The following is a 13,615-nucleotide window of genomic DNA, read 5'->3' as shown; positions in this document are numbered from 1 at the left end:
TCCATATATTACCCCTGAAAATCTCTTCCTCTGACACTGACAGAGACTTAGTCCAGTGTTTCCCAAACGTTTTTGGGCAACGGCACACCTGTTTACTGAAAAAAAATCTCGCGGCACACCACCATTAAAGCCCCGCCCCGTGACGTCAGCGCGCAGCGTCACGCCGGGAGGGATGCACAAAAGTGAAAGTTTTTCCCCTCCCCCTTGCCGGGGAACCTCCAAGCTTTGGGCAGGCAGGCAGGCAGAGCTGGGAAGGGGGTTTCCAGGGGACACGGCAGCTCCTCGAAAGGCTTCTCTCAGCTGCGCTCAATCCTCCTCGGAGAGGATTTCCCCTCCGGTCCCATGCCTTCGTTTGGGGCATCGCTCCGGCTGCTCCCTCTCCCGCCGCGCAGGAGCGATGCCTCTCTCTGGCTCTCCCTCCGTGCAGGCTGAGGGAGGGAGGGAGGTGCCAAAGGAGACCAAACCCAGCGAGGCAGAGTCGCGCGGAGGCGCCCAGGCAGCGCTGCCGGCTGCGAGGAGGAGCGCCAGGCAGCAGCAGGAGGCGCGGCCTCTCCTCGCCGCCGCCGCCCCGCCTCTCGCCGCCCGACTCGCCCGCCTCCCTCCAGGCATCTCGCGGCACACCAGCCGATGTCTCACGGCACACTCGTGTGCCGCGGAACACCGGTTGGGAAACACTGACTTAGTCCTAAGATGGGCATCTCAAGTGGAGATGGAAGAGGTGGCATAGCACAGCTGTTTTGTGTAATTGGATTGGAAATGGGCCTCAGGCTACAATATCTCTGCTTAGCTTCTGGCTGGCTGTACTGTTGGGGCCTGTAAGGAGCCCCTTGGCTACTGCATATGCCATTGATGTATTGGATGAGAATGACTGTTTTCTAGCCCAGCTACAGGTGTGCCCAGTGGTGAAGGATGGGTGGGCACTATGTATGCTGGAGGCTAACAACTCATCACATCCTGTCCAACAGAAAGCCAAATCCTTTGAGAACCTCTCTCTTTGCATTGCATTCCTCTGTAATTCTTTCTTTCTTTGTAGTTCAGCTCCTTCTTTTAAAAGCTAGGAGTGTGCTTGCCCTTTAAAAAAAAGAAAAAGAAAATCTGGTTTTTATATAGGTAACTCAGAGTTCAAGATTCCCAGTTATGGTTGGAAGCTAGCCCCATCTCTCGATAGAATCCAAGGCTAAGTGCCTGGTAGTGCTCTGAGGGATAAAGTCCAGTTCTTGCTGTGCTGTTAGTTTCGTTCTGTGATTCTTTCCTGCTGCCGTTCAAAGGTAGAAATGGTAGTCTTTGGGCCTAAATGGAACCATTCGTCTTTCAACACGCTAACAGAGTCTTTTTGATCCAGCTGATACACACAAAAAACACCCCTCCACCCAGTTCAACATTGGCTGAGTACAACAGGACAAGCTATAATTAAGAAGAACAAAAAGACTCCATCGTCCTTCATGGCTTCAATCACTTGTCATTTTAAGCTGTTTTTTTAAAAAAAGAAAATGCACTTCTCTTACTTCTTTATGTTTAGTGGCTTTAATTTTCCTGCTCTGTAAGTGCTAAGAGCTTGAGCATAATTAAGCACGACAAAAAGGCTGCAGTTCCAAGGTTTCCATTGTAACTACCCCACCCTACCAAAGTGCCCCCTAATAAGTCCTCAGATATGAGGACCACTGCTTAATTGCATTGCTCTTTCATGTAATTGTACTCTGAAGCTACTTTTTAAAATGTCCTTACGGCTGCATGCAGATCCAAGGGTTGGCCCTTAAGCACTTTGTGCAATTAGTGACACTTAATTCTTTACTTTCATATAGAAAGTGGAACTGTACACTTCTGATTTTTATATACAGACAACTTTAACTCTTGAAAATGGTACTTGGAGATCTAGCGTGATTAAAATTAACCTTTTAAAAGATTACGCAATCATGTTGTACTTAAAACTCCAAAGTTTAGTTTTCTTTGCCCCCACAAATGTGACATTTGGTCTCAATAGATGCATCTGTTTTCAAGGATGTGGGCCAATGTTAACTTTGTGCTTTTCCTTAGTCTCTTATCCAAAGTAAAATTTAAAATGAATTTGCTGGGACTTCAGGTGGATAACTGCCTACTTCAGGATCATTAGTTAAGAAGCTTCTTACAGCCATTTTGCAGTTGTTATTCACTGTGTATAGAGATTTGTTGAGTTAACGGACCACTTCACATTTGGCATTCTGTATTGAGAAACAGGTTTCCAGTACAAAATACTTGAGAGCTGTGTTAGCTGTGATGAAGTGTTGCATTTGTTAAATTATTATGCAAGTCTCTAACATTTATAGGGAACGCGGGTGGCGCTGTGGGTTAAACCACTGAGCCTAGGGCTTGCCAATCAGAAGGTTGGCGGTTCGAATCCCCGCGATGGGGTGAGCTCCCATTGCTCGGTCCCTGCTCCTGCCAACCTAGCAGTTCGAAATCACGTCAAAGTGCAAGTAGATAAATAGGTACTGCTCTGGTGGGAAGGTAAATGGCGTTTCTGTGTGCTGCTCTAGCTTGCCAGAAGCGGTTTAGTCATGCTGGCCACATGACCCGGAAGCTGTACGCCGGCTCCCTCGGCCAATAAAGCGAGATGAGCGCCGCAACCCCAGTCGGCCACGACTGGACCTAATGGTCAGGGGTCCCTTTACCTTTAACATTTATAGAAGCAACCTCTTAGGATGGACCCATAACTTTGCTGTAGGAAGGGCTGACATTTGTTGGTTGGTTTGTATGTTTACATATATTAAGCCCTAAAAGAAAGCAAATGTTTGTTGTGCTTATTTATTTTTAAAATTACCTTCTTTTTGCAAGAGTGAAGCATATTTCTAGCATGTAGAAGAGGGCATTTCGGTTCATTTGTTTTGAATTAAAACATTTCTACATAAACAATGTGTAGATTGTTTGCGAATGATTCTATAATTCTATGAATTGAGAACCCATTGATTTATAAAATATGTTTTTGTATTGCATATGTATTTTTTACATGTCCTAACCCATGTCCTTCCATGTACTATCCTAACTTGTGAGCGGCTCTGTTCTCACCAAACAAGAGCTATAATCAAGAGCAAACCTTAGCTATAGCTCATGTTTAGCAAGAAGAGTGCTTGATCACAAGTCCATAGCCTCAGGTGACACACTAAACTAAACCTTCATTCAGCTCACTATGGCATGGCAGGAAAAAAATGCCATGGAGGAGCAAAGCAGCTGAGCGCTTCTCTCCGGGAGCCCACAAGTTCACCTGCTGTTGATCATGTCAGAGTTTAGCTTAGCGTGCCAGGCAAGCCAGGGTCATGTGGGCAATGTTTGAGGGGACACGTTTGGAAATCAAATATTGCAGTTCTCCTTTCCTGTCAGAAGATAACTGCAGTTGATGCTGCTGCTGAATATTAACCAAACTTGGGTAAGCCCCTGTGTTAGTTGACTTACTATTCTACTTTTAACATTTCTGTGCTGCTTTTAAATTTTAATTTACTGGAAGGGTCCCAAGCATTATAAATACAGCACATTTTTCTTTTAATTGCGGACAACATATTATGAGTCATCCAAGTGCCAATCATCTCTAGAACCTAACATCTAGAAGGACCTAAATGTTTCTGCGGCACAAAAATACACACAAAAAAGTAGGATCTCAAGGCACTGCTGGGAACCTTATTTCTTGGACCTATTGACTGTACTGTTAGTGGCAGACAAACGTTAGCTCCCCATTTAATGCACATGGAGAGTAAGTCCTCCATGTAATGAGTACATAATGTGTAAAGTATAGGAAACTATTCTAATAATCATTAAAATACTTGAAAGTGCAACTGCAGTTGCAGATCAGCCGTTGCTGATCCATTTCTTGTCAGGGACATTTCCTAAGAATGGAAAATTAGGTGGGGCAAGATATGCCTTTTAGTTCTCCTACTGCTGTTGCTTTTCTACAGCTACTATTCCTCCTCCAGTGTGGTGTAGTGGTTAAGAGCGGTAGACTCGTAATCTGGTGAACCGGGTTCGCGTCTCCGTTCCTCCACATGCAGCTGCTGGGTGACCTTGGGCCAGTCACACTTCTCTGAAGTCTCTCAGCCCCACTCACCTCACAGAGTGTTTGTTGTGGGGGAGGAAGGGAAAGGAGAATGTTAGCCGCTTTGAGACTCCTTCGGGTAGTGATAAAGTGGGGTATCAAATCCAAACTCTTCTTCTTCTTCCTTAAGGAGAGTGAAAGGCGGATTATCAAATCCAAACTCCTCCTCCCCTCCTCCTCCTCCATAGTTAGCAATAGTAAAAATACACAACCTCAAGTCCAGGATAAGAACAAGTGATGCTTCAGTATTTCTGGAACTATGTAGATGTGGACTTGAGCCATTCCTCAAATGAAAGACTGCTGAGAATCCCAAATAGAGTCCAATGTCAAAATAGGATATAAATAAGAATAATACATTTTAAAAACTATGAAACTTGTAGCAAACTTCAATTACACATTGGTTTCTTGTTGCTTCAGCACTTCTTTTTCATGGGTAGGTTGTATGACATGCTTCAGCATATTCCAGGGCTTAAATTGCTTTTACAGCATTCATAAGAACTGAACAAACATATGTTTTTTTCTTCCTAGGCATCAGTGGCAGAAGGAACCATAAATTGAGTTGTGCAAGAATATCCCCAAATGAAATAAAAATGCAACATTCAATCATATCTATTCAAAACAAAAGCAAATAATAATAATAATTCAGGACATGTCTTAATCAAAAGAAATCTGTTGCATTTATTTATAGTAGAAGGAAGGGATGGGATTGTAAAACATGTGGCTTCTGATTCTTCCCCCCCCCCAAATCCTTAGTAATCTTGAACATTTAAATATGTGTGTATATGCATATACATACCCGCACGGTTATTACAAATAGTAATCCCCTTCTCTGGTGGAGAGTTCTTTTGGATGAATATTTACTTTGGATGATCTGGATTTTAAATTTCTAAGGGTGAAGGAGTAGAAAAAGATAAACAAATTACTAAAAACATGAAAACTACTGTTGATTGCAAAAAATTTCGACAGGTGCATCTGATATCTCCAAACTCTTAAGATACTGCCCATACAAATTCTGAAGAAAAGTGGCAGCTACATGAGTATAGCTGTGTGCGTGTGTTGTGGTGGAGCTTGTGTGTGTGTGTACGCTTGTGTATACCCGAAATGAAAACCAGAGATATGCAAAGGATTTGTGGTTAATGGCGGTTTGTAAGACCTTTATCAGGAATAAGGATTAGCTTTTTGACATGTTTTGTAAAATGAGAGTGAAAGCCTGCAAACCAAGTGTCTGTCGCTGACATCTGACTAAGAACACACTCCTTCCATTAAAATCTGTGGATGTTTTCTCACTGACATCAATGGAATCTTTTCTCTGCAGCCCAAGCTTTCCCCTTTAATATGGAAAGTTGTGGTGTGTGTTTGTGTGTATGCATGCACATGCAATTTCATGCATGGAGCACAGTATCCATACTTCCTCATCAAGTATGTGGTGATTGCCAATACTATTGGGCTATATAAATGATAGACACATGCATCTTCCTATATTTGTCTTTCTCCTTTTCTACTACCTTTCTCACTTCCTTTCTTTCTCTTTCTCAAAGGCCTTTCACACCTGATGATGGGTGAACAAGGTAAGTCTTTTCTTTCCTGCTTTTGCCAGTGCCTGACTGTGGCCACAATGACCCATGCTTCTTTCTAGTCCTGGCTTGGCTTGCATAAGCCCATATCCCCAAAGCAGCCCAACTGCTTTGTTTCCACCCCCCCCTCTTGCCTTTCCATCACTCACTTGCCGAACTTTGGGCTGTGCAACCAATGCTCAAGAGCAGCCTCCCTGTCCCCCACAGCCTGGGCACTTCTAGATGTTTGGGACTCCAGCTCCTATCTGCCCCAGCAGCTGTGGGCAGGATCCATGGGAGCTGTAATCTAAAATATCTGGTGGACCTCAGACTGGAAAAAACTGTATAATTCTGGGAAGTTTGAAGTCAGGTGTTCTGACAATGAATTGAAGTGCTGAAAGGGAAATTAAGAGAACTGCAAACATGCTCCTTCTCTTCATATACTCACCAGCCTTTCCGTTTTTGTTTTGAAATCTGACACAGTTTCTTTACCTGTTTGGTAAACATGGTCTTCAGAATTTCACTTCCCATTTCAGGGGAAATGTTCTGCAAGAACATACTTAACAGGTTTCACAAAATGACCCTAGATCCTTGAAGACAATTTAGAGCTTATGGTATTTTTGTTTCCAACCTGCAGCTTATGGTATTCAAATACGTTCAGAACGCATTGTTCCAACAAATGAAGTTTGGTATAACCCAGGGCTGGATTGCACAATGAATTGCCTCTAAATCAGAAGCCTTGTTTTTGTCGTTTGGGCCAGATGTTATTGTGCATTGATTGAATTTGGCAGAGGGAGCTTATTGGCCTCATGCTGGGCAGAAAGTGATGGTGTAAAGTTTGGACAAAAGCAAGCAAACATTCAGGAATTAGGTACAGAAGAGAGAGGATTTGATGCAGCTGTGGCATGATCTGCCTCTAGATATGGCAGAGATGCTGGATTCACACCCTCCATTTCAGCGAACAACAAGCAAATATTGAATGGGTCAGTTGAGGAAAGTAGTTCCTTGTTCAGAAGGGTAGGTCCATAAAGTTTTTGGTCCCAGGTACTATAACTCAGTGTAACTGAGGAATCATCTGAACCTTCAAATCAAGAGTTCTCTTTCAGTCCACATGTGTAAGGTACACTCTGCCTCTGCTGATTCAGGCCAAGCAGCTGAGGCCCCTCTAGTCAGGAAGCAAGGAGCTGAATTGGGATGGCAGCAGTAGGAGGCAAGTCAGAGCTATAAAGCTATCCTGGAACGTAATTGTTCCTCTTTTGCTACATTGGCACAAAGAGAGACATATCCTTTTGCAGCCACTACAAAATCCTTGCCCTAAGATGTGGCAGAGAGGAATCCAGTTCTACTTGCCAAGCAACCCCCTTTATTGAACATCTTGTTAGGTGAGGCTAGCACAGACTGCCACTGGTCTTCCTGCTGGGTCTGAAAAGAGCCCCTGTAGGATGAAATGAGAAAGGGGTCAAAAGGCTCTTTGCTACAGTAGTAAGGCACAAACATGAAATGCTAGCGTGTGCTGCTTTGCCAGATCACCCTTCTGTTAGCCAGATTGTTGTTGTGGTTGCATCTTTCTGCTAAAGCCTTTGCCAAACAGGTAATGGAGAACTGAATTTCGCCCAGCTAATTTAGAATACTGCTGAAATTATATCTCACCAGTGAAAGTTCTCTGGTTAAAGTAAAAGTAAAAATATTAAACCATAAGCTTGAAGACCAATGCAGAGTGATGCCACTGAGCAGTTATTTGGAATTCAGGTACATTTCCAAAGGGCCAAACTACATGTACATAATTGTATAGTTTTGCCTTTGAGTGAAGTTCCTGCCCCTTAAATTGCCAGGGAAGCAAAATCTGGATCAGGACCCTTGCAGGGGGTGGTGGTGGTGGTAGGGAGGCTTTGACCTTTTGCCCTACACTGCACCTTCAGTGTGAATGTATTGACCCCTCCCCAAGGAAAATTGCAGATGTTTCTGGAACCAGTTTGAGATTGTAGCAGGGGCCAAACGACTAATGCCCTCCATTGCTCATGCTAGGGTCCGGATCCAGATCAGGCTCCTCATTCTCACAGTTTGTGGAAACCAAAGGTGGAACAATACAGTTAAAGGTCCAGTGGAGTCTGCCCCTAAGTTTTAAGATGGTGGAGCAGCCTGGGTGTCTGCCAGGAAGCTTAGTGGACCCAATCTCAGTTCCTGATCTGTCACTGCTATTGTTGCATTAAGAGCCTCTCTTCCTTCTCTCTTTTTATTCTGAGTACTTGGCTGGGTTCCAAGGAGCTCTTCACTTGTCTCTTTACCCCTGCTTCATTTTTCAGCTGGTCTGTAGCCAGGTATGGTAAGCTACTGTAGAGTAAATACTGCAGTTGACAAGTCCCAACTGCAACACTCGGGTGTAAAGGGACTGTGATAGCAGGCTCTTCGGGAACCATGAAAAGCTCATGTTATACCAGCCAGATTCTTGAAAAGGCATTACATTGTGGAGTGTGCATCTGTCAAAGCAAGTGGTGAAATGCCTGCTTTATACAATTTGAGTCACTGGCCCATAGGTTTCAAGCTGCTGCCCATTCAGTTTGAAGACACTCTTGTGACTTCAGCCTGCCTTTGATAAATGACAGTGGTTTCTTCATCCTGCTTCCCCTTGCCTGGTGTCTATACTAGGAACCAATGACCTCTGGCATTTCTTCCCATCACATTCCTGTACCTATCTCATTGTGTCAAGTAACTGGCTGTATTTTTCTTTCCAGCTAATTCTCTCCACTGTTCCATCCCGATGAATATTTATATAGTGTGTATAAAATCCTAACGTACCTGTGTGACTCAATAAATACATATTGTATTCAGTGGCAATATAATATAGAGAAACAACGTGTGTGTTTGTGTATCTGGAACAACTGCACAATCTTATTTATCCTACACCAGTATTGGTAGGTGGAAAATATTGGGCCAATATATTTCCACAGGAGAAACCCCTCCCTTTGCCCCATGTGTTAACCTTTGTTTTCCTTGTAGTTTTGGTTTTGATGTGGTGTGCTGTGCGTTGCTGATATGCTGCTATTGCATGCACAACCTGCCTTTCTCCATGTAAATTTGGAGCTAAAGTGCTTAAATAGTTACCTACTTATCTGTTTTGTGTGGTTTGCTATTCCCTCTTCTTAAAAAGTGTGCTTTGGGTGTATTTTTCTCCCTTTTGTGCTGTGTTCATATGCTTATTTTCATGTTGTCTGTTGGTGATGTGCACAGTGATCTAATTTTAATTTTTGTTATTTTCTTTAAATCCTCCTTCCTGCTCTTTTCTCTCGCCTTCCCCCCTCGGTGGACACTTCTCCGTACCTGTGCTTATGTGGACATACAACTTCATACCTTATAGGTAGAAGTAAAGGTAGAGATCATTTTCTTTTAAAAAGAATGGCTCTGATTGTTTATATGCTTGTAAAATGTTTGTGTGTCATCTTTTAAAAATCTGTGTGGTCCATACTAATGCTTTTATTTAAAAAGAAAACGATTTTGCTGAATCATCTGTTGTGATAACCCCTAAGAAAAGATGTTTTGGGTTGTGGTCTGCCCTGTGACATTTGGAAATGCACAGGCTGCTTTGTGGGTTTGATCAACACAGGAAACAGTCTGATGGCATGGGACAACTAGTTGCCACTGTTGTTTCTGGCACTTGGATCTCAAGTGCCATCTTTGGAACTTCTCACTTGTGTTACAGCAGGGACGCGGAGCCTGCAGCCCTCCAGATGAACTCCAGCTCCCATCAGCCCTGCCCAGCATGTCCAGTGGCCAGGGATGATGGGAGTTGTAGTCCAACAGGATATGGCCCTTTATCCTTGTATCACAGCACCGGTAAATGAAACCAGCACCAGGTAGGCAGCCTTCATACTTAGTAGGTCTATTAATAAAATAGCTGGGGCCTGCCATCTTGAGTTTGTGGGCGTTGTATTGGTGCAATTATGTCCAAACATGGAATCAGCTGGATGTGGGTGGATCATGGCACAACGCATATTCACTTTATGGAGGAACAGTCTTCTGCTCAGAAAAAAGAGATATAGAAATGATAATGAAACTTAAAATGAAGAAAACATACTCCAATGTATCTGAAGTGGCCATTGTTATTCAAAATGATTGGAAGAGCACCATACTTGCGGAGTCTTAACAGGGTAAAAATCCACTCTTCAAAAGAGAGGCATTTTCTCTTTTATGCATGTCTCATTAAGACACATCAGCAGGCAGGAGAAGTTTGTGGCTGTTAAAAAAGGCAGAATCACTTTGTGTCCACTGTGGGTCTTTTGTTGGGGGTGTTTGAGGAAGAAGGAGAACCTGAGAAACTAATTCAAGTTAAATCAAATTATTGTGTGAGAGTGTTTTTTCCATTGTTTCCCAATAAATATTTTGCTTGGAAATACAATGTGTTTTGCCATTATGGTATACAGAGCTCTTGGAATCAAATGAACTTTGGACTCAGTTCAGTTGCTTAACTGGTCAACATCCACCACACTGCTTAATTAAATATATGATGTAATAGTTTCATATGGAGGCCAAGTTCATTCATGCACCCAGTTTGTGCGATTCTTCCTCCTCCTCTAAAATAAAATAAAAATAAAATAAAAAGGGGTTGATAATGGAAATAGGTGTGCATGAAAAATGGCCTCCATGTGGAATGCCTATGTAACATGTTGTCTTCCTCATGGTAGGAAAAGGCACATGTCTGATTCCCCTGCAATCACTGGCTTGGTTTGTGTGTCATAGTATGCCAAATAATGCTTTACTGAGAATGCTCTGTATCCTGGAGTGAAGCTTGCACCCACTTTGCTCCTCCCTGGACTCTTTAGCTCAGCTTGAGCTGCAGCTAAGCCTATGTTCGACGTTGCATGTCATCTGAGCCCAGAATTGTGGTTAAGGTCTCTATTCCCTTAACCGTGGCCTGTAGCCAAGAACAAACCTAAGCTACAGATTGTGGTTGAGGAAGAGAGAACTTAGCCATGAACCTTGGTTTTGGCTCAGCTGCTGTCTTGCACTGAGCTAAAAAAGTCCAGGGAGGGGGAGCAAAGCAGCTGTGATGTGTAGTGTTAAACGAAAAGTGGATTTGTTCTAAAGCATTTATTCCATATGTGGATTTTGTCATTTGACTGTTGCAATGCCTTGCAGTCATGCATGACATCTGGAATCGAACGGGACACCAAATCCAGGAACTGCTGGGTGGACTTGAGCTTGTTCTGCAGTGGCTGTTCTTTCTTGAGGAATAAAGAGGAGGATGAGAATTAAAGAACCATTACTTAGAGTGTATTTTCTAGCCTCACTAAATAAATGATGGCCAAATAGATAATAAATAACCTCCTTCTAATTTGCTATTGAGCTTGAGTTAATGTCTAGTCACATTCTACCGTATCATTTGTTCTGTAGACAGCCTTTAGATAAGGAAATTATAATTGACCTTCCTGTTGCATTCCACTATAAATTTCCTCACTCCTACCATGCTTTTTTGGGTGTCGGTTTTTATGATCTTTCTTGGTTTGACCACACATTGGTTTCTTTTCTCTTCACACACTGCAGTAAATCCATGACTCCACTTGCACACACATGTGCAATAGAATGTGGGAAGCCATAAAAGAAAACAGGTCAATCTCGCCCCCTACCTCTCCAGTTAATGTCATTGATTTCACTTTGTTAGGTCAGCCTTCGGATTCTTCCTTTTAATGTGAGAAGCCAGGAGCTGCTGTGTTGCAATGGCAAATTCTGTGTGCACACCTACATTAAAAACCCATTTAAAGCATGCTGCTTCCCCAAGGAACCATGGGAACTGTAATGTATCCCTTATGAAATTACATTTTCCAGCACCCTTGACAAAATTTCAATTCCCAGGATTCTTGGGGAAAGTTATCAGCTTCACGTAGCCAAAGAATGTGAGCTGTGAAGTTTAATTCTTATCTTAGCTATAAACTTACTTGGTAAACATGCAGTCTTGGTTCACTTACAATCTGAGGATAATAATAAGCCAATAGGAAGCTGGCTTATATTAAGCCACACTTTTTATCCACCCAGCCTGGTATTATCTACTCTGACTGGCCATTTCTGCCTCAGACAGGGTCTCCCCCAACACATGCTACTAGTTCCTTCTAACTGGAGATGCCATGGATTTAATAGGGAACTTTCAGCAAAGAAAGCATGTGACCAAAAGCATGGTCCCAACTCTCAGCAACTGGCTTCTCCAAGGCTGGATGTTAGGAACACTGCTGTAATACATATGGACTACTGAACGCTCTAAAGTGCTATGTAAATGTGAACTGTTCTTAGGATTTCACTTCTTTTTATTCATGTGGAGTTCTAAGAGTCTGTGAGTGAAATCTAAAGACAACTTAACAGGTGCATTAAAAGTCAAATTGAAATCAATGATACTTAAATATCTTATTGATTTTGGTGAGAGCTTAAGCACAGCTAGACTTTGCTGTGGCATGCCATTTCAACCCCTTGCAGAGAACTGCATAACGTGATGCACAGGCTGACATACTCTAGATTGTGCAATGCTTGGTACACAACATGTGCTACGTATAGGGTTATTCATGTATTATTAGCATTTTTCACCCACCTCTTTACTTCGCAAAATTGCATATTTTCTCAGGCTTTTCTGTACCTGAACAGATGATCTGGAATTGGTTTTTCCCCCTATGTGGATTGAACGCTGCTACATATTATTTAGGTGGATGCAAGAGAGACATTTTAAAAAGGCATATACTTAAAATTTTAAGGTAGGAATACAGCAGATACACACTTTACAAGTCTGTGCATCATGCAGGTACCCTTGTTAGAAAGCCAGGACTGGTCGCAGGTGGGGATGACTGATGACTCAGTCTGTTTCTGGACCGTTTTGGTCAGTTTTGCATGTGTTCATTCCACTCTGAATCTGCATTTGTTTTGAAGTACGACCATTTTTATTTAAATAATATTTTATTTCAGTTGGTTGTATCCAGAGTAGCACTAAGTGAACGTTCTGTCAGTGCAATGATGTCTGGTTGGGGAGTGGAGTGTTCTCCTCTCCCCACCCTATGCATTGCCTAAATCTGTTCTAGGGTTTCCCATAACTCTCTGGTGCAGATTGTGGGGGTTCCATTATGGAAATGGAAATCTTTGTGCTATTGGGACACATTGGATGAATACTACCCCATGTATGCATTTCTAAACATATACCATATTTTTTCATGTATAAGACGCCCCCATGTATAATATGCCCCCTACTTTGGGGGACTCCAATTTAAGAAAATATGCATATGCACTATCCGTGTATAAGACACCCCCCCCCGATTTCGAATCTTATTTTAGAGTAAAAACCCTAGTCTTATACATGGAAAAGTACGGCATTGCCCTGAAGTGCTTGTTATTAACAAAATTTTGTAATTTTGGTAATTTTGGAACTGAGAACTGTATCACACAATTTTAGAGAAGTATGAAAACTGAAGAATGTGTAGACGTCTGCAGTCCTAACCCCACTTACCTAGAAATAAGATCCATTAATCCCAATAGGGCTTACTTCTGAGTAGACATGGTAAGGATTATGCTTTTAGTCTGGGAAGTGCAAACTGGGTCAGTTTGCTTAAAAATGCAGACCAGTCGTTTTCTATTAAAAGTACACTTGGTGGCTAATCTGGATTCTGTACTATAGCATGAAACAGCACACAAATTACACAAACAACTGGAATGATTAGAAATTAGGTAGATCACCCCTCTTTTTTGTGCCTAGTTTTCAGTGATGTGCAGAAATGTATAATATACACATTGAGGCTGTTTGCCTTTTTTACATTGTAGATGAGTTTGAAAGCAGAGTAAGATATATAATGTAGTATGCGGTAGAGAGAACTGAAGCCTGTAGCATTATGCATTGTGTGTGTGTGTGTGTGTATAAAACAATGATAATATTTTGTGGCTGCAATGATCTTAGGCACTATTTCTTGGAAGGACGTTCCGTTTATATCACTGGGATTTATTCTAGGTAGAGAAAAAAGGTGAAAAGTGCTGAATGGCA

The 13,615-nt window shown here is 42.4% G+C and overlaps 1 protein-coding gene across 26 annotated transcripts in view; it reads left to right on the top strand.

Moving 5' to 3' along the window:
- NRXN3 (neurexin 3) overlaps positions 1 to 13,615 on the top strand; it is a 1,270,857-nt gene that overhangs the window by 122,534 nt on the left and 1,134,708 nt on the right. For all 26 annotated transcript variants that reach the window (XM_081172108.1, XM_081172127.1, XM_081172102.1 and 23 more), the window contains exon 4: positions 5,599 to 5,628. In XM_081172108.1, the coding sequence (XP_081028234.1) occupies positions 5,599 to 5,628 (30 nt within the window). The remainder of the gene's footprint in view (positions 1 to 5,598; positions 5,629 to 13,615) is intronic.

The sequence above is a fragment of the Podarcis bocagei genome (genome assembly GCF_964188305.1).
Source record: "Podarcis bocagei genome assembly, chromosome: 1".
Taxonomy (NCBI): Eukaryota; Metazoa; Chordata; class Lepidosauria; order Squamata; family Lacertidae; genus Podarcis; species Podarcis bocagei.
Note: the sequence above shows the minus strand (reverse complement) of the source record. Positions and strands in the feature narration are given on the sequence as shown.